The sequence below is a fragment of the Epinephelus lanceolatus genome, chromosome 22, assembly GCF_041903045.1.
Source record: "Epinephelus lanceolatus isolate andai-2023 chromosome 22, ASM4190304v1, whole genome shotgun sequence".
Taxonomy (NCBI): domain Eukaryota; kingdom Metazoa; phylum Chordata; class Actinopteri; order Perciformes; family Serranidae; genus Epinephelus; species Epinephelus lanceolatus.
Genome location: NC_135755.1, coordinates 30,041,752 through 30,063,988, shown reverse-complemented (window position 1 = coordinate 30,063,988; position 22,237 = coordinate 30,041,752). Strand labels below are relative to the sequence as shown.

General features: G+C 40.1%; 2 protein-coding genes across 2 annotated transcripts in view; one reads left to right on the top strand and one right to left on the bottom strand.

Annotated features, from left to right (window-relative positions):
• The window catches only part of LOC117246188 (serine/threonine-protein phosphatase PP1-beta catalytic subunit), a 28,052-nt gene extending 24,794 nt beyond the window's left edge, over positions 1 to 3,258 (top strand). The window contains exons 7-8 of the mRNA XM_033609962.2: positions 183 to 317; positions 2,647 to 3,258. Of these exons, the coding sequence (XP_033465853.1) occupies positions 183 to 317; positions 2,647 to 2,751 (240 nt within the window). The 3' untranslated portion in view covers positions 2,752 to 3,258. The remainder of the gene's footprint in view (positions 1 to 182; positions 318 to 2,646) is intronic.
• Positions 3,259 to 8,517: 5,259 nt separating this feature from the next.
• On the bottom strand, positions 8,518 to 21,710 carry LOC117246214 (equilibrative nucleoside transporter 2). Its single transcript, XM_033610013.2, has 13 exons — positions 21,549 to 21,710; positions 15,829 to 15,885; positions 15,288 to 15,369; positions 14,144 to 14,289; positions 13,826 to 13,965; positions 13,561 to 13,695; positions 13,241 to 13,338; positions 12,386 to 12,455; positions 11,725 to 11,918; positions 11,454 to 11,556; positions 11,220 to 11,305; positions 10,379 to 10,578; positions 8,518 to 8,787 (listed from the first exon to the last, which is right to left on the bottom strand). The coding sequence occupies exons 2-13, from the start codon at positions 15,858 to 15,860 to the stop codon at positions 8,676 to 8,678; spliced, it is 1,398 nt and encodes a 465-aa protein (XP_033465904.1). The 5' UTR covers positions 15,861 to 15,885; positions 21,549 to 21,710; the 3' UTR covers positions 8,518 to 8,675.
• Positions 21,711 to 22,237: the final 527 nt, after the last annotated feature.

Below are 22,237 nucleotides of genomic sequence, written 5' to 3'. Positions count from 1 at the left end.
ACCAGGACAGGAAGTGGACTCATCAGACTCCTAGAAACAGCCATCCATTTGTGGTTTAACACAGCCACACGACACGTCTTATCTGTTTAAAGTTTACATGTTGGCATGAAGTGCATCAGTGCTGAAAGAAGTCCATATAAAACCTGTTTTCACTGACAGTCCTGTGTGTCTGACGCCCCCAGGTGGTAGAAGACGGTTATGAGTTCTTTGCCAAGCGGCAGCTGGTGACTCTGTTCTCAGCTCCCAACTACTGTGGAGAGTTCGACAATGCCGGGGGCATGATGAGTGTGGATGAAACCCTGATGTGCTCCTTCCAGGTATAAAGTTAATTTAATCTCAACAAACTATCATTATCCTTTGTTTTTGTCAAAACGAACATTCGGTAAGCTTATTTTCACCAGGCGCTCCCAAAACATCCCCCCTCCTCTGAAATGTCTCTGCCTGAACGCCATCTCCTGGTGACAAAGCACAATTAAATTAAAATGACAGACAATAAATTAGGACTCATTGACACCGCGGCGAGTGCAACAAGCATCATTAAGCCACATAAATGAAATAACCTGACACTTCTTATACAACCAGCAGTAAGATAAAACATCACTAAGGCAGACAACACACAGAGATGTGTTTATAAGATCAACTCCACAGCAGCTGCAGCCGCAAACACACAAATTATAGCAAAAGAGAGCTGCACAGTTTTTACATACCGCATAGTACAGCACACACGTGTTACTAGGCAAAGCGGTAGGTGCTGACGGTCTCATTTGTGCAGTGATTGATAAGTTTGTTGTCATACTCTGGTGTCAATCTGCTCGGACATTCTTGAAGCCCAATATTACCAGTTTGCTAATCCTCTCTGTCCCAGTATAACCAGTCCACTCAGCCTCTCTGTTCCAGTATAATGAGTCCATTGAGCCTCTCTGTCACAGTACAACCAGTCCACTTAGCCTCAAGTTTTCAAAAACTTCAAGGACACGTCTGTTTCCCCTAACCAGTCACTAGAGACCAGCGAAGCTTGTGTCTTTGTATCTTATATTTCCTTATCTTGTATTTTCCTTGCTTAAAGTGAAAAAATCATCATGTTTAACAGTGCTTGCTTACAATGAATACATTTTAAATCATCATGTTTTACGAGATTAACAATAGCGTGAGCGAACAGAGTGTGTATTTTTGTACCTGCAGGGCTCCAGACTGTGACTGTTTAGTCACATTTTGCAACCATGGAGCACCAGTGTGACTCGAAAAATACTTTTAATACAGAGCTATGAGTTCGTTTCCAGCTCACAGTGCATAAATCCTTAAGTTTAATGGTGCCATGGTTACAGTTTAAGTCTATGTTAACTGCTAAAACAACTGTTGACTGAAAGGTTCAAATTCAAAGCAAGAACATCAACACATCCAGCCCGAGATGAGCTGGGGTTTCAAAATAAAAGTATCCATGGTTTGGCTCGGATTAATTGAATTTTAACAATATTTTATTTAACTTTATTATAACAGCATCTTATTTAACTCTATCTGAACAGTACTTTATTATGACAGTAGCGACTTTATTTAACTTTACTGTGACTATAGTTCATGTATTAATGTTCTATTTTAGTAGCCTACAGTAGTTTTAAGGCGATTTCAAAATATCGGCATATGTATTGTGTATCATGATGTAGCCTAAAAATATTATTTATATTATTTATTTTAATTTAATATTATTTAATTATTTTTAAGCCATTTTGCCCAGCCCTAGCTCATCATAGTTATAGCTCCTTATTGGTTCCTGCGCACCATTTGGCAACAGTTTGACAACAAGTTACTAACTGAGTACCCCCGCAGCGCTCTTTGGTTGTTCTTTACTTTAACCGAGAAAAAAGTTGGTGGATTGTGGGCCCAGGCATGCTGACGGCAGTAAAGCCTCACACACCTCACTTAAGGTAAAAGTTCATCTGTGAATGCAGAAGTCGCTGAGGGGATTTACTATGAGCGTTTTAGCCCCACCAAAACTACACCTATTGGTCATGTTTGATTTGGCTTACTTAGTGTGCTGGCTGGATGGAGCGTTTAATCAGTGATGACTTTTTCTTTCTGGTTTTTTTTTTTTTTTTTTTGACTATGTAGAGGTACATAAACGCGATATCCCACAAGGACGTGATACTTAATTTTATTGGATTGATGAGCTTTTTTTTTTTTTATTACTGTTGACTAAATGCTAGCCCCGATCCAGTTGTGACTGCTGTTCCTATCCCAGCACTCTGCAGCAGCTGCTCATTTATCACCTTTATTCTTTTTTTTTTATAACTTACTTATGTTGACTGTTGTTTTTACTGTGGAGCAGACGTGACTTGAAATGTAGCGATGCACAATATTCATGATAAAAAGCACTTAGGTAAAAGTAAAATTACCTGGTTTTAAAATACAAAAATCCAAACTTTGTTACAGGGAAGACAGTAAATGCTTTCTTACTCCCACCCCTAATTCATAGTCCTAAAAGTGGGACCAGGAGTGACTAGGAGTGACTTCCTGCTTTGAATAACTTGATAAAACAGGACACAACTACAAGTCTGGGCCTGTATTAGTAAGTCTGTTAATACATAAACACACAACAGATTTTTATTCTATAATCTAAAATCTTTCTGTTATCCCTGTGTCTGTTTTTAGATCCTGAAGCCATCTGAGAAGAAAGCCAAGTACCAGTACGGAGGGATGGGCTCCGGTCGGCCCATCACTCCTCCCCGCACAGCCCAACCTCCAAAGAAACGATGAAGAAGGACGGAGGGAGGAAGAGACGCAGAGAACGAGAGAGGGAGATGAATGGCAAAGATTGTCTCCTGTTGGCTTTTCACAACACAAAATAAGTCAAAGCAACACTTGGCAGAGAGGGAAAACAGATGAACACAACTATTTTAAAAGACACACCCAAACCTGTCTTTCATTTTCTTTCTTATCTCCCTCTGAACTGCTGTCACACTCTCTTCTTCTTCCTCAAGGCTTTTTTTTTTTCTCTGCATCTGTGTAACATTTTTAAAAACAAGTGTTAAAAGAAAAAAACAATACAGGGGTGTCATTCTGTAGCATATCGGAGTGTTTTGTTTTGGTTTTTTTTTTTTTTTTTTTTTTTGTTTGTCTTTGTCCTTTGCCTTTTATTTTCTTGACAACAGAATGACAACTAGTTTAGTTTATCACATCTCTTTACTCCCCTGCCTGTACAGACACAACAGGTATTAATGACGATTGCTGGGTTTTCAATAAATAATACAGGAAATGAATTCATCTGAATGTTGTGTGTGGTTATTCCAGTTAAAGGAGGTTTGATGTGTTTCTCCTGGATCAAGTTATTTTGAAAAGCCATGTGCTTAAGGAATTGACCAATAACTCAAACTAGACTAATTATTTATACTTTTGCAACATAGTTTTCAAAAAATACACTAAAAAAACTGAAAATATGCCAAATAATTCTGACATTATGTTTAAAGGAATACATCACCTGCAAAATGTCCATTTGTTTCAGTTATTCACTGCATGTATTGTACCTTGTATTGATCGTGAAGAAAATGTTTTTCTTAGCACAGATGATCTATACAATCAGCACAGTTTCAAGATAGACACCCAAGATTAGTGCCACCAATTCAGTATCTGACCACATGTCTCCCCTTTCCTTCCCGAGACAGGATGTTAGATAAAGGCCAGAAAAGTGTTTTTGCAGAACATTATGATGTCACAGTGAAGGTGACCTTTGACCTTTTAGATATAAAATGTCATCATTTTTATCTTACGAGAAGTGTGTGATGTTTTGTCATGATTAGCATATGACTTCTTGACTAAAGGCCAAAAACATGTTTTGTGAGGTCACAGTGCCCTTGACCTTCTACCACCAATATCTAATCAATTCATTTGTGAGTCCAAGTGGACGTTTGTGCCAAATTTGGAAAAATTCCCCAAATACATTTTTGAGATACCGCATTTACGAAATGAGAGGGACACAAGGTCACGGTGACCTTTGACCACCAAATTCTAATCAGGTTATCTTTGACTCAAAGTGGGTGTTTGTGTCAAATTTGTAGATATCCCCTCAAGCTGTTATATCTCGTTCACAAGAATACAACGCACATACGAACGGAACATCAACCAGAAAATATAATGCCTAGGGCCATGGCTATCACCAGCTCGGTGGCATAAAAAAGCCATTACTGGAATTTTACCTTGAGTTGTGACCTCCGTAGCACGTTCTGAGCCTTCTGTTAGCAAGGTAAGAGCCAGCTCTATTTTATACACAAGCGCCACAAAGTATTGCCTCATTTGTGACGTTTCAAGCCAAAACCTGTTTTCCCTGTCCACATTTTAACACTTAAACCGTTTCAGAGTTCACCCTAGATTGGAGTTTTACAAGAGGTTGGTTTTTAGTGACCTAAAATGCAGTTTGCATGTGGATGAAGAGCCAAAGTGCATTAAAAGCTGTTCACAAAAATACCCATATCCATGTGGGCAATGCCCAAGTCTAATTCATCCAGTCATATGCTCTATCCTTCTAAAACATGCATTTTCGCTAGAATTCTACAATTTCAAACCACAGTAAGCAAAAATGCAAGGTAGCAAAAAGTATTGAGCATACGAGAAGGGGAAGAGAGAGGGGGAGGGTCTCAAGCCTGGAACTGAACCTATGGCCACTGTAGCAAGGACATAGATTTTGTACATGGGATGCCTGCTCTAACTGGTGAGCTACTGAGTTCCATGTTTAGACACAGTTTTGCATCTGTGACTTAGAAGGTAGAACAGGTCATCCACTAATCAGAAGATCAGTGGTTCAATCCCCAGTCCGTCCTGTCCGCATGTTCAAGTATCCTTGGGTAAGATACTGAACCCTAACTTGCTCCTGATGGCTGTTCCATCAGTGTGTGAGGGTGTGTGAACGGTTACGTGGCACCATGTATGGTAGCCTTGTCCACCAGTGTGTGAATGTGTATGAATGGGTGAATGTGACAAGTGGTGTAAAAGTGCTGTGAGTGGTCAGGAGACTAGAAAAGCGCTACGCAATTGCAGTCTATTTACATTCACCATCTAATGTGGGCCGTGATGAGTTCAATTCATAAGAATGTTCCCCCTTTTTTGGATTCTCTGTTCACCGTGGACGTGCGCAAGAAAAAGTTTTGCTCAGGAAGTAAGTGTAATGAGATGAGTAATTGATATACAAAGGGTCATATTGTGGGTGAAGCATTCCTTTAAATATCGTCTACATTCAGATTAAAGTAAATGAGCTCTAGCTGAATTTGAATTGGATTCATAATAAAAAAAAACAAAAGCATCAGTGAGGCTGCCCCAGTTGACACCTTCATACAAATAACCATTTCCAACACACAACCAGTTGAAACCATCCATTTATTAACAGTCAAATCTATAAAGATACATTATGCACATGCATAGGCATGATTTCCCTTTACTGTAACTCAAGAGACATGATCTGGTAGGTCAGTCCAGATCCTCCGTGTGTCTGCCAGCATCTGTTTGTACAGAGCACAGGTGATCTGCATACAATGGATCACATTAAGTATTAATGCTGCAGCAGTACCACGTCAGAGAAAACACACATTGGTGCTTTGAAGGATAATTCTTAATTTTGTTGCTAATGTTGAAGGATTTCCTGCTGTTCAGCGCTCTCTGATGACACATCTGCAATTAGCATCATCACCACAAGGAGGCAGTCAGCAGTATTTACACTCAATCCAATATGATGTGAACACAACACAGACCTTTTACACTGGGTTTCATCCTTTTTAAGGCTGATTATGACTGTTATAATAATACCTGCAACTATGTACTGTACACTGCCTGAGAACGACCCCAGCCCACATTCTTTGTACAAGAAGTTAACAAGTAGAGAGGAAAATTGAAATAAACAGTTTGAAATCTTCTGACCTGTGCTGTGACCTGACCTGTGATCTCCATTACTGATGCTGCTGCATCGACAGGCTGTAGGAAATATGGGTCACTTCAACTTCCCACTGAAAATATATTGTTCAAGTGAGCATCAGCTGCATTTAAACTTCAGGGTTTCGATTGATTCAACTAGACTTTTTTTTTCTATAGTTGCTATAACAACTACTTTCTTGTGTTTGTCAATTTACATTGACATATTTCTATAGCTGTAAATCATTACCTCAAATATAAATGCATGTTTGTTCAGCTCAGCTTGAAAACTCCCACTTTATGTGAATGCAGCACAAATCAAGTCACGTTCATATTGCTCCCTTCATTAGTAGCAGCTGTTACGAAACAAACTTTACATGACACCTCGTACAGTAAACCACTCATGAATGAAAAAAAACAACACTTTGAAAAATATGAATATAAACCAATGCAAATTGTACAATTAAGAAAAAAGGAGAAGAAATTTGTTGCCAAAAAAAAAAAAAAAAAAAGGTTTAATCTACCTGGATTGTGACGCTGGTCATTAACAATTCTACATCAACCTGGAGCAATGAGTCAGTTCCTATAAATGTGAAGACGTCTGCACACTACAATGAAATAACAGTCCCAACAAACTGAAATGAATCACATCAATGGCACACTGGTAGCAATGTCTAAAAAAAAAAATCAATACTACTGACATAGCTAATAATCAATACAATGTCCATACAATACAAAACTGAAGAAAACAAGTAGTCTTATTTCCACATAGTTAGATTGTGTTTTAATGGCTTACAGCAACAGCAGCATCACTACATCGTTACACTTAGTAACTAAACAGCAGCTGCCAGCTGTTCTCGGAAATTAAATTAATTTCAAGTAAAGCTACTTCTTGTATTGAGCCATGAGTTGCATCATGTCTCAGTGCCAGCCTGGGGTCATGTCAGTAGAAGAATGTGGTCATACTCATATAACCTGTTATCATAAACTCTGGCATCCATTTCCTGTCAGTTAGTGCTATCCTTTGACCTCATAATGACTGCGTTAGCATGCACACTAATATTCCACTATTACTGCAAAAATGGCAATATTCTGAATTTAAAATGGGTCTTGTAAACGGCATTTCTGTTTGGACATTTAGAATTCTAGATGGAGAATCTTCAAATTAAGATGTGGGATTATGCCGGGATTATTCAGATTTTTAAGGCCATTCTTTAAACATGTACAGCACATTCAGAACATGCTTCTCGGCTGAGGTTTATACACAAAGCCTCTTCCTTGTTGATCGTCAGCTCTGTGTGTACACAAACCAACTAGCCAACAGTTTCCCACACTGTGGTAGACATGCATGCCCAAAAGAAAAGCTCACATTTCTGGTCAGAAGGAGAAACACGTCTACTTTTACACACAATGAAAGACTTGGTTATCAACAGGTTTTTGGAAATGTGCAAATATTACAACATCAACCTTTTAAAAAAGCTGGTTGAAGGAATGAAAGTTTGCCAAACAAGTCTGCCACCAGTGCAAATGGGAGTCTTACAGGAATATTCATTTTCATAAGCCATGTATTGGCTCAGTAGGAATATTGTCTTCTTCAGAATGAAGGCAAATACCGGAATATTTTGTGCATGTAAACATAGTCAGTGTCACAGAACAATAGTCTATTGTGATGAGCTTTGAGCTCAGGAAAAGAAATGTAGCTCTGTCTTCTGACCAGCAGATGGCAGCAGGAGCCTTGATGCTGCAGAGACACAAGGGAGACTGCAAGGTAATTTGCAAATCATCCCATGAGCACAGACGAATTAGAAAACAATGGGGGACAAACATGTAATAGATCCCCCACCTCTGCTACACAGGAGACAAGACACAAACGGCACAGATGTTTTGCATCCTTTTGTTGTTGTTTTACACGTTTGTGGTAATTTTGTGTCTTTTGGTGGTGATTTAGGGCTTCTTCGCAGTCATCTGTGTGTCTCCATGGTAATTTGATTGACTTTACAACAAGAAATGTTACTTCAAACAGAGGCTCTGGGTCAGAGGCCCCCTGGCTGCTTGGACCCCTGAGCCTGTGCCCAGTTTGACCGTTCATTGATCCGTACATGCTCATGAGGGCAGGTCATTTACAGTACAATATTACAAACAATGTTTTTGCGTGTTCTAGTTCTCTAACATTGAACTATTTCTTTAGAAAATACAAAATAATCTTGGGAAGAAAAATACATCAAAAATATCTAATGTAATGAATCTAACAAGTAATCATTCAAGCCATCAATCAAATAAAAAAATATAAAGGATAATTCCCTAAATCTACTTACAACAAACCTAAATGGAACATAAATAAACCTAAAAATGTAGAAACACACAACAGTCAACATAGAAAGTCCAACACGATCAACCCTATAGGAGCTGCACAGAGAGGAAATCTTTTCCAGCAGGTTAGCAGCAGGTAACAGAACCAGCAGTTGTCAGAGTACCATACATCATTTCCCTTGTTCCTACTTTCAAAGGGAACCTTATCAGTCGTTTATGACCAATACCACCTTATGAGCTGTTTCACAGCGTCATCCAGGGTGCTTGGTTGTCAAGGCTGGTATGCCATAACACACACACACACACACACACACACACACACACACACACACACACAGTACCTGACAGATGAATGGACAAAAAACGAGGTTGTCCAGAAGGGAGAAACTGCCGAAAAACACGTCTATCATATTCCCCCCTCCAAGTGTGTGTGAAAATATTCTACAGTGTCTACGCAGTGCTATATGTAAGCTTGACTAGACCAGAGCTCTGAGAGGGAAGGACAGGGCAGCACCGATCGACAGGCCCAGGGCTAAGAAGAAAGTCATGAGGGCTCCTGCAGTCTCTGCATCCTTGGGCTCCACCAATCTGATGAGAGAGCAGGAGAGAGCAGGCAATCAGCTGTGAAGTATTTAGTCAAGGACCACACTGGTGCTTTTGTCAAGTCTGGGCTAGTGTTTGTGTTAAAGTTACGTAATGTTGCCATGGGGATCCAACTAGAACAAGGAGTGATTTTGAACGCACCTTGTTGGTGCGTTCAAGGACACTCTGTGATTCAAAAGTCTGCTGCTGCATCACGTGGTATTCATGAGCTGTTTTTTTAAGGTTATAATCCTTATGATTTTAATAATATTAAACCCCCTTTTTGATCACACTGTGCGATTACCTCTCTCTACAGGAGTTTTTATTGTTGGTGGCAGAGTCCGCCATAACCACACAGGATTCAAATGGTTTGTTTTAATTCTTTTCTCACTGATATTAGCTTCACTGTTTATTAGTGACTGTCTAATGCAGCTGTCAATCATGTCGATCATGGCACGTGAATTGTGATCAAACTGTCAAACTAGGAAGCCCTGATCAAATATGAATAAAGATTCTGTTACTGCATTGTGTGTTTCTCACCTCAAATGTTTTCAGATAATATTTTAGTGTACTGTTAAGCAGTAAAATGAGGACCAGCCACCAGCCAGTGGCAGAGCAAACATTGTGACTGTTTTCTACATGGCAGCCAGGTCACAAACTTTCTCATTTTACAGCTAAACAGTACACTAAAATATGTTTCTGAAAACATCGGAGGCCTGAAACAGGCAATGCAGTAACAGAATCGTGACTGCAGTACGTGGGCAGTGATTGGACAGCTGTGTTAGAGACTCCTCAGCTCTGATTGGTTGTTTTCCTTCAGCCGTGGTGGATTCTAGAAAATGTCATTGGAAGAGGAACATGATATTTTCAGATTATCTGTCTCATGTACTACTGTGCGGATGTAGTCACAGTGTCAGTAAATATGACAAGCAGTTATTTTTATAAAAGTTACCAACTGTAGCTTCAAGTTACAGTTATGATTATTAATTCTTCTACAATGAGATTTTTAGGCAACTGCCCTGCATTTATTTACCTATTCTAATCAGTAACCTTTTTAATATTGTTGTCATTTTGTGATTTTGGCTGATTTGAATAGTTTTTATTAAAAAACTTTCCATGGATTTTTCCATTGAATGAGACAGCATGAATCATGGTTTATATACCTGTATGACACAGCACAATACTGCCGTTTGTTCACAACTGGTAGAGTTTATTGACCTTAACTGGTGTGACGGCAAGGTGCTGCTGGTGCTGTCTGATTGGTAGCTCTCTAAGGTAAGATTTTAATCTACCACATTTAATGCAGGTGCTGTTTGACTAAGACCTTTATCGGGCATTGTTAATTTGTCTCCAACCAAACCACAGCACCTGTTATGATTATGTAACCTGCAGCTGGATGTAAAAATATAACAACAATGTATAGTGATAGGTGGGACAGTGCAAAATTCAACTGCAACCAAACACAATACGATAAAACGACGTCAGCTCTGTAATCTCTTTAAAAGCTATTGATGTCCTACAGCTGTCATTGTGGAGCGACACTGACACGGGTCTTTATCTCATCATATGAAGCAGAGATAAACTTGTTTGGACTCACTGTGGTGCGTAGGACATGGAAAGGCAGACGAAGTAGCCGCTGGACACAGAGAAGAGAGCCATGATGATAGTGAAAGCAACATCATTGCCGAAGTAGACAGGAAGGAAGTAGCGGCTCTGGACGTTACAGAGCATCAGCAGAGGGACGAAGATCACCCTGCAGACAACCAGCACCGGGAACAGACGGGACTCCTTCGACGGCTGCAGAGGAGACGGGGATGATGAAAAAAATTAATGACGATCGGTGGAAAGAGGCAGAGTGAGTAGAAGTCATATTTTAAATCCTAAATATCAAAACCTTTTCAAAATGATCGGGACAACCTTTATGAGCATGAGAGCGGTTCTGACGGTTTGAGACTGCATCTGTAAACCTCTCACATTACCCAATAATCTGAGCCGAAGATCTGTACCGACCGACGTCTCAGACTGGATTTCTCCTCTGATTGTCAAGAGAGGTGAATCGGGGATAAACTGGCTCAAACCTGCTGTAGTATGAGCCCAGCTTAAGCCATAACAATACTGTGTGTACAATAGGGAATAATGTAATTTAATACCACCACTTTAATACCATGGAACTCATTTCAATTTCCCTTTTTTCCACAGAAGCAATGTGCTGATGTCATTTATATAGAGCTGCAGAAATCCAAACCCACACTGTACTGTGTTCGCAAAAATCAATTCTGCCACTGAATTTAGAAACGCTGTATGAAGGTGATACAAAAAACTGTATCATCAGCAGTAACATCAGCTGTTACTGTATCAGCTTTATACAGACCAACTTCCAACAGTTGGTTCTCTTTATCAATTATCCCGATGGGGAAATGATTTTATCAGATGCTCACCCAACGTAACACGGTGGTGATGGTCCGGCCCAACCAGTCATGGATGTTGAAAATCAGGAAGCAGCACACTGAGATAAAGAAGCGCTCTGAGGAATGAATAGACAGCAAAAGAAAAATGAGACAGGAGGATTTCACAATCACTCTTCAACACATATCCAGATATTCAGTAAGCGTATGTTGAATGCAGCAAAAATTTAATCCAATCATTAAATGGAACTGAGGCTGACGTCATACCCCATTTTCCTGGGAACGAGGTCCTGACATCTGCAGTAACGGCAGGGAAGACAGACAGAGTGACTGTGAACACAAACGTCACGCAGAATGCCATCACCCAGATCTAAAAATTAAAGAAGAGAGAAAACTCTTTAATTAAGTTTCATACTTTTAATGGGACTAAAATGCTTTTGTCACAGCTAACACATCACAGAACATGTGATTTTCTCGTGTAAACAGATGGAACTATCTTAGTGAGCGTTAGATCATAACATCGAACCACTGGGTTCACCTTCTTAAAGACCTCTATGACCGAGGCCTTGGCTTCTCCCTTCTCGACCTGCTCTGCTGACAGGAAGGCCTGCTTGGGTCCATCTGGGCAGGGGTCCACCTCAGTCTCAGCTGCGCTGCTGTCCTTAGCTGTGCTGCTGCTCACTGTGCCGTTAGCATGGCCATTCAGCTTGCCATTCTCCACTGTGCTGCTCTCTGCAATTTGAATATATTCATATTACTTCCACTGTTTTATTTCCATAAAACACATAACAAATATGATTGTCCACAATGTACAGGAAGGAAATATTTCAAACATAACATCTGATTAGGTCAATTATTTGAGTAAAGCTTTTTAGCAATTATACAAAGCCCCCCCGCCCCCCCAAAAAAGAGTCAGAGTCTGTGTGGGCCTGTTTGAGTCTAACAGGCTCTGTCTTTGTCTGGGCACTGCCAGGACTCTAATTGGACAAACAGAGGGTCAGCTCACTTAACGAGATAATGTTCCACTGAATTGATTCGATTCAACCAGAGTCAGTGGAAAAGCAAACAGATGTTCTGTCACTGTCGGACAAATGTTTGATGATCTCAGTTAAAGAGTTTCAAAGTTGGTGCCAACACAGAGATTAATTACATAAATTCCAATGGAGTGAAGAAGAGTTTGTTGAAGCCAAAAAACCCACCTTTCAGCAACTCGTCCGTGGTGTCTGCCTCGTACGTGCTGCTTTTGTTCAGATAATGTTGGGCAAACTCCTGCATGGGAACACCAGACAACACAAATTAGGCCTTACAGCTGAAATACAAGTGAAAAAAAAACACATGCTTTATACTATTTGGCAAAAACCTCTGTAGACCTGACAAATATGGAGTTCAAAAAATTGTATTTCTCTTGACTAACTAAATTTTCATATAATTATTGCTATTCTCTCGACCGAATTACACCCGCCAACAGTATCACTGCACAGAATGAAATGTGCATCTATTCATGGGTGAGAGGCTTGCGCTCGTGACAGTGCGTCATCCTTGGCTGAGCTGGTGAGTTGAGCTAGCAGTAGATTCACATTTCCTTGTGCTCTGTGATATGGTTGGCGGGCACAGTTCGTTTCGAAACAAAAAAATAGTTCCCACATAAAACTGCTCACAACAAGGTCTTTGGATTATCTTTAGTTACTCGGCCATGATTTCTGGAAAGAGACATTGCTGTTGAGTTTTTCAAATCATTATTTTTTGGGGCTTTGAGTACCACAAGCTGAGTGCCATCTAGTTCCATTATATTGAAAAGAAGGCAGACACCTCTATGGCTGATATCTCCAACACTCTGCAACTCTCTTCAAAACAATCTAGACTGATAGACAGCACCGCAGGGAAGAGGAAACATATGTATTTTTGGTTTGGGGGTGAACTGTCCCTTTAAATAGCCTAATTTTGTGAATACTGATCTCATGTTTAAGGGGTCAGCAAAGACGTGACACTCTAGTTTAAGTGAGGCTCAGTGAAATATGGGTAATGTAGTCATGCAGAGTTAGGAGTCAACTGACCAGGCGGGGCAGCAGCAGGTAGCTGAAGAGTGTGACCAGCGTCCCCACACATGGCGTGATGAAGTAACCCAACGCTGCAGTCTCAGAGTCTGCATCACCTGAGTCAGAACACACATTGATTAGGAATTCTGGGAGAGAGACCTGTCAGATAAAGGAAAACACTTTTCAAAACATGAGCTGCATCTTTGAAATGGAACAGAGTGTGTTTTGTGGCATCATGCTGATTTGACTAGCTCCACATCCACTTTGAATGTCCTCTGTTACTAGGCAACAGGGGATTAGGCACCCGTTTGAGTTCTGTGTGTATGTGGGTGGCTCACTGGCTATGGCTAGCAGCATGGCGATGGCAGCGAAGGTCCCGGCGAGGCCCTGGCCGCTCATGAAGATGGCGCTGTACCTCTGAGGCAGCTGACCCACCAGGCCAAACAGACTGCCCTGCAGCACGGCACCGAACGCTGAGGGGAAAGAATCACAAGTACTCTCAACCTCTCTTTCTTTGATGCTTTTACTCACACACACACACACACACACACACACACACACACACACACACACACTCAAACACAGTCACACTGACTGACTTACAGTTGATGAACCAGATAGTAGCCATGGTGAAAGAGAAGAAGCGGTCTTCCTCCATGGGCACTTTGACCAGCACTGCTGTGAGGATGAAGAGCAGCAGGATAAAAACCAAGCTACCTGCGATGCGCACTGCCTCTGATATCCTGCAACAGGAAACACTCACATCAAACATTTCACCAAGAAGACACTCAAAACTGGATAAGATACACATCCCTCTGTGTGTGGAGAAACAACGTCATGTCTTATAAAGCTTTGACACATTGCCCAGTAGAAATACTGACCTCCTGTTACACTAAATTAGCCTCTAACCCTGTCACTGACCTCTGATAGAGAAAGGAGTTGAGCAGGGTGAACACCAGCAGGGGCAGCTGCGACAGCAGGGTCATCCAGTTGTTGAAGTAGTACTCCTTGCGGACCACCACTGTGCCATTGCTCCATTCTGTTGTGTTTAGGCGACCTTGGAAATACTGCAAAAATGAAGGAAACGAGACAAATGTTGAAGTAACACTATTAAATCATCCTGCACATATATCATATCTTTACTTGCAAACACATACATTATTAACCAACGCTGGAAACTGAGTCACTTTTTTACAGCGTCACCTTCTCTTCAAATTTACAAGTAAAATAAAGTCAAGGAAGAGTCTCAGTATCAACAACTTCCAACATCTTAGCATTTCTAAGACTTTTTAAAAAGATGAATTCAATGCCTTTTAAGATTCTGTAAAGATCCACAAGAACCCTGTCTAATGTTTGTGTCTTTCAGCTCATTGTTTTGGTTTTACAGCCCACAACTTTACTGTCTTGGCTCATTCTCACCGCTCTCACCAACCCTGTTTACAGGCACAGATTAAATAAAACAGTCCTGATAAATCAACTGTACACTTCATGTCCAGCACTTAACAGCAGAGAGGCGTTAGCATCTCGCTGGTGAACACAGTGGAGCATGTAGCAGCTAAAGAGCCAGACATTCCCCACATTCATCGTTGGTGTGAACCCAAACATGTGGATCACATGTTCACATGTTCTCTGAAGGGGATCCACAAGTCATATGATAGAGTGTGTGGATTTAACAGCCTAAACCCAGACTGCATAACACATCAACAGATCAACTAAACCACTTGCTTCAAAATACAAATTTGACTAATCCAGTCCATCATGTACACTTACATTACATACTATAGTTTTTCTAGACATTTCTTTGAAGTATATAAACAGCTTATTGTCCATAGAACCACTGTCATCCATCCAGCATGTGATTCTTTAAGAGGTTTAAGTAGTGAACCACAGGACCAACATTTTTCACTGTGCAGCTTTTATGCAGATCAGACAGAGAACGTGATGAGATACTACCATCTTATTGACTGAGTCTATTGGTTTATGTCATAAAATATTTAAGCAGGAGATGCAGATAGTGTTTTAGCTCTACTGTCTTCGGGGGATTAAGTAATTGCCGTGTTTTTACCAATGAGGCAGTCATGAAGAAGTTCCATGGTAGCAACGTTCCCAGGCCCAGAATGAAGAAACAGATCCCCACCAAGCAGCCCCTGCAGATGGAGGTAAAGGTGTTACTGAGGAAGGGTTTACAGTATACAGCAAGGATGCTGCAGCACTGGACATTTAATATTCACATTGTGTAATAACCTCTATGTACAGTATTTTTCCCAAACTGCAATCATACGCCATGAGCTGCTTTTTGTAATATGATCCCAGTGATATCAGCCTCACTGCTTACTGATCACAGCCTCTTACAGCTCTAACAGGGCTGTGATAAGTTACCGCTGATGCAAAGCCAACAAATCCTTCTGCTGCTGCTTCACATTAAACCATCCGACTGGTGACCAACAGGGCGGACCTTATTGTTCAGCAGTAGACACAAGAAACACAGTGTATTTAAATTGTTACATTACTGCCTGTCAGCAACACAACCCTTTTAAAAGCAGCACAGAAACTGTGGTCGAGAGCAGATAGTAGGAAGTGAGAGTTTCCATCGAGGTCTAACTCACCGGTCCTGAGGAGCATCTGTCCGTCCCTTCATTCTGATGTAGGAAGTTCTGGTGAAACTGCAAGGGCAACAGGAGAGAACAAAGGTCAGCTCCATCTTCAGAAATAACAGAGTGAGTAGTTTGTGGTCTGAACGCTCCCCAGCAAAGGCTGCACTACTTATAGATGCAGAAATCCACTGACATTCCGGCAACAGGCTGCGAGAAATGCTCCAGTACAGAGGCTGGATACGTGTCTGGGAATTAATATTACTGACGTTGCATAAACTTTTAGGTATTAGAATTAACTAAAAACTTTAACAACTTATTGTTTAATGTGACTAAGCCAATGAGTGTATGGGCCCCAATGACCTGACCAAGTGCAGTTTCAAAAACTTTCCATTGAGGTTTTGGCACTGGGACCAGCACCCTGGGGCTGGGAACACATTCTGTCCCTCTTTAATGTGTAGTCCACCCCTATATACACACAGTGGGACGTAAAAGGTATTGACGTACTCACTCCCAAAGCTATTTCCCTACTCACAGTACAGCCACAGGCAGTAAACCGTATGGCTGCATCACTTGTTTTGACTTGGTGAGACTGGACAAATATTAGAGCTGCTGGGCTCACGTTTATCCCACTATGGGAGTCTGCACTAGTTCTTAAAATACAGCTTGGAAACATGCAACAAATCTTTCACAACTTTTGTCAAACAGTGGAAACAAAAAATGAATCCGTTGGCGTTTTGCAGCTGTGGAGGAGGAAGTGGCCTGACTATTTTTTCCACTGACTCCACTATTTTTTGCCTGAAGGTTTTTTGGTTGACATTTGTTTGTCAGCGTTTAGTCTACTTCCCCTAACGAATCAATGGACACCTCCTTCTGCCTACAAACAAAAACAGGTGTGTCACAGACATTAACTGTAAAACCACACCATTCAGTTGTTTCCTCCCGTCACGTCCTTCATTTGCCACAGATCACAGGGTTCGTACGCAATGTTGCCACCTTTGATGACTAACTTAAATTAAAGCCCGTTTTCTCCCCGGTGAGATGATTGGCTGCATCTCAGTGAGACCGGACGTGATTTTCAAAGCCTGCCAGCCAGTAAATGAGCTCGGTCAGAAGTCATTACAGTCTAACAAGAAAGCAACAGTGTTTAAGGCAGCTGAGCAGAACTAATTAGAGTGAGCTAGTAAATCATACACAAGTGATGTGGACACGCAGGATGGTAAAAATGTAGATGTGTTTAATTTCATCAAACATAACAGACTCCCATGGTCACAGACAGTTACTGTGCATGGCTACAATTCAATTAAACCTGACTGCCTGCTGCTTCAAAGCTCTCCTAATTTGCTCCTCTGACTAAAATGAGGCTGTTTGCTTATATCTTAACTGATAGAAACCAGTCAAACTACTGGCAGTGGTCTGGTTTCTGTGTATTTATAACACAGACACACAGAAGTCAACATGGCAAACGCCCATGGGGCCGTCTAAGGTCAGGGCTCAAAAAAGACATAACAGGGTCCCAAAGGATCTTCAGAGATCCACAGTGTCAACAAGAACATCCGCTGCTACAATCTCACTAAGAGCCTGATATACAGTTTTTATCCACATGCAAAAAAATGGAACTATGCACAAAAATGTGACACTCTTTCATAATGGCACACCCGCATTACCAGTTGGTCTCACTCATATCTCATCTGTTCAAACTCAATCACCAAAAAACACCAATCTTGTGTCAGAGCATGAAAGACGCCTCAGGTGACGTCTATTGTGTTATGGTGCATCATGGAAAACGGAGAGGAAGGAAGAGTGACAGCACGAGGAGTAGGAGGAAGAAGAAGAACAAACAAATAAAGGGCCTATAAATAAATATTTGCCTTGTCACCTTTTTGTACTTGTGTTAGCTGATGCCCGCTGTGAACGCATCATCTAAAGTAAGTTGGAAATTGACAACACTAAAAGGAGAGTGCTGCTCATAGAGAAACAGTATTCCATTTCTGTATGAATTAACGAACAGCAATGTTTCACTTCCACTGCCTTCAAGCTGCGCCCAAAACCCAAAAATTCCATAGGCTTTTTGTCAAGGTGATGCTAGCTTCCATGTTGGCCTACAAACGTCATCCTTGCACTGCTCTGTTGGAGCTCTCTGGATCAACAAAGGTGCATTCTATCCTATGCTGATAGAATGATTGTGTCTGTGCAATATTTACTGTATATGATGTATTAACAGTATTGCATTTCAATGTAGGGCTGGGCGATATGTTCTGAACATTATATCATGACACACGGTATACATCTCGAAGTGTTAAAATCTCCTCAAAAGCAGTGCATTAATGCTCGGACTGGGAGATAAAACTGAACATAAGAATATTCCTGACCAAATACCCTCTCTGATACGACAAGATTTTTGATTTATAAGTGTCACTAAAGTGGATATAACGACTAAGAAAAGTCAGGCAAGTTGATGAATTTACATTACTTTACTGTAATGTAATGCAGCCTTTAAAATGAGGGGAAAAACACCATTTATGCCATACCACGATACAAAAATGTCTAAAATCTAAGACGATATATTGTCTCATGTCTCGATAACAATATGTCTCGATAACAATATTTTCATATTGCTCAACCCTATTTCATATATATATATATATATATATATATATATATATATATATATATATATATATAAATATATATATATATATATATATATATATATATATATATATATATATATTTATATATATATATAAATATATATATATATATATATATATATATATATATATATAAATATATATATATATATATATATATATATATATATATATGAAATAGGGTTGAGCAATATATATGTATATATATATATATATATATATATATATATATATATATATATATATATATATATATATATATAGGCCAATAAAATTGCAGCCCAAAATCCTAAACTTTTAAATCTTAAAAAAAAGGAGAAAAAGAAAACTATCTCTACATTATCTTATACATTTGAATATGTAACGTGGTGTCATGAAGCCAAGATGAGTAAGATAAGCCTGTTTTGAACTTATTCTGTTCTTACAAGAAAACAGAAAAAGTTAAAAAATAAAAGTAGTTCTTCAGATTAAGTAATTAATCTGCACAATGCTGATAAATCCTGTCTTTTAGGTATAACAGTATTATTATGTGCAGTGTACACATCTTTGGTGATGTCACAAAATCATGCTCATGCATACCGAAACTTCCCCCCTTACAACAGGTGAATCTTAACAGTGCACAGTGAGGGTCAAACAAGTGAAGTGACAATGGTTTCTTTGTCCGAAGTCTCTCCACTCCCTCTTTTGGCAATGAACAGGGCAGACAGGATAAGTGATCTTGTTATCCCATGTGTAAGACACTTCCTTCATCGTTGAGATAAACATACAAAACGTGAAAAGAATTTTTATGTTTAGAATTAAGCGGGCACATTACTCTCTTCAGATGCCTATCCACTTCAAATCCAGCAGCTCTTAAGAGATGTTCACAGAGAAACTTTACTGTGGGGACTTTCACTCCTAATTATGGGTGTTGTCAGCATATTGAGTAGGTGAGAGAATACCACTCCTTTGCAGACACTGCTTGTTTAGCTTGAGGATTTCTAAGAAGGCACTTAGGTGGGAGATGAGAAAGTGTGGAGAATGAACATGAGCCAGAACATAGGGCTGAAAATGATTTGCTGTGGTCCCAGCAACACCATAATACTGCTTGGGTTTGTTTCTTTTTATTTAGGAGGAACCGTCATTCATCCCCAGACAGCTAACTACTTACTGTAGATTCGATTTTACCTCGTCCACTTTAATTTACATTTTCCAATAAGCATCACTTTTAGTAACTGAACGACATACACCCAAGCACAAACACACACTCAGCTTTTTCTTGTCAGTGGCACAATCGATCAATGTCTTCCTGTGGGTGTATCCACTGATGGTACACAAAATGCTACGATGTTGGAGAATAACATCCAGAGTGCAGAAAAGATTTGAAACTAATCTCTCTAAGTCAACAGCATAATTTGAGAATCAGTCCTGAAAACAAACATGTTCAGACAAGGGTATGGGAGTTGTTAAAGATGTTATGGGAAAACTAGTAAATCCAGCTATTGTTCATTAAAGGACCAGTGTATAAGACTCATAATATTAAGTGGGATTTAGTGGTGAAGACTGCAGATGTGCCAAACGACGTGTACTGCCAGTTAGGATTCCTTCAGTGTTCATTGTTCAGGAGGTTTTTACTGGAATATGAATCATCCAGAGGTCTCCTCCTCTCCAAAACAAACAAACCTGCTGATTTCAACCAGTAAACACACCAAATAACGCAATTTCATGCTACAAATCAGTGTTTCTCTGATGCGGTTCAGCACATCGAGGACAGGCTGCGAGCCCAGCACCTGCTAACGTGTGCTCACCTTTTTTCTCTGATATCTTAAGATCAAGATGTTCAGGTTTTTTTTTTTTTTAACCAGTAGGTCTCATCCTCTCCAAAACAAACGTTACTGTATTTCAAACTGGGAAAAACACTGAATAAAGCCATTTCATGTTAAAAAATCTGCTTTTTCAGATACAAAACTACACACGGCCCCTATCTAGAGCCAGAGTTAGTTGTGTCCATCCTGGGCTTCTGTAGAATATGATGGTGCAACATGGTGGACTCCATGGACAAGGACCTGCTCCCTATGTAGATATCAATGGCTCATTTTAAGGTAACGAAAATACGATTCGTATTTTCAGGTGGTTATACATGAAAGAAAACATACTTATAATATCCTAATCCATTTCTGCCAATATATCCCCGTAAATCCTACACACTGGACCTTTAAGTAGACATGGTCAAGGAAGGTTAAAAGAAATAATTACAATCCATGAGAACACATCCAAATCTCTAGACTTCAGTTTAGGAACTACTAGGTTTTCTCACTTTGCTTATTAGTAACCCTTATCAAATTGTCAGTGAAACCCTAGGGGGTGTCTGTGTCTCACTACTGAGTCATAAGAGATTATTGGTCCTTAAAATAAACCCTAGTCACAGTAAGCACATGTGTTCATCTGAGGCAGGGGCCATGATGCCATTAACAACAGGAACACAGACAAACTGTACAATATAAGTCTTTAACCAGGTTAAGATTAAGTGCATGAAGTACAACTCAAAATGTAGGTCTAGACAGGTGCAGCGGTGTGTTCAATACAGTTATTGAATTGCCTTACTCAACAGTGTACTGTAACAGGGGGCTTAATGAGCAGCACAGACCCAACACAGGCTGATACATGACTAAATATGAGCAGCTAAATCCTTTAATAAAGAGGAATATACTAACTATAATTGTGTGTGTAGGACATGGCTACATTGACGACACCTGTTCCGCTCTGCTGAGAAGCAGAAAAAGCGCCACAGATACACTAATAGTAGTAAATTAAACTAGTTAGGCTATATCACATGAATACTGGTATTAAAAGGTATTTTAGTTAAACGACGTGATGGTGTGTAGTTTACAGTCTGGTGTCTAAATTTCAACGAGAGACGAGCGAGAGAGACGTAACCGTATGTCGTCGCATCTCCGAGTCGACAGTGAAGTAACTTGCTCTTTCTCACAAGATGACGGAAATAACATTTCTTTATAAAACACAGCGTTGCCAGTGTCAAACAACACGACCTCCTGTTAACATAACGTTGGAGCAGCTGGCTAATGTGACAGACAGACTCACCTTGGGAGAAACTGTTGGTCTTGTCACTGTGATTTCATAATGTTCCCACGGTGAATTCAAGCATTTGTGATATCCAGCCGCTCCGAGATGACTCAACAGGACACAAATTAACAGCTATATGTGTTCGTCGGCCATACACGTGGCGGGAATGTACAAATGGCCACGGTGGTTAATACACCACCTCGGTGGGCTGTTTTTTTTTTTTTTTTTTACGTAGCGTCTAACGTCATAGGCGCAAAGCTACAAGAAGCTACAGCAGTAGCAGCAGCTTACAGCAGCTTCCCCCAAAACCTGCAGAGTACTTCCGGTGTCGTGTTAAATATTGTATCCCCGCCAGTTTGTCTTTTGTCTTCGCGGGCATTTGACAGCAGGCTGGCGGCCAGTACTGTATCCCATTTATTTAGGTCTACACAGGGGGAACAGGTTTTATAAATGGTACACATTTAATAGTCTGTGTCACATTTTGTTACACCAAGTATTAGGATTTTGCTTTTTAGGGTCATACTAACTTTGTTAAACCTACCAAATGCCTGATGGATAAACCTATATAGGGTAATATTTATACTAAATATGAAGTTTCAGCCATAACTTGATGTGTCAAAACATTATTTTGTAAATGAAATGGTTTATGAGCTGCATCTCAGCTTCGCACTGGTGTAAAGAAGCTAAGTGTATTTATAGTTTTGAGG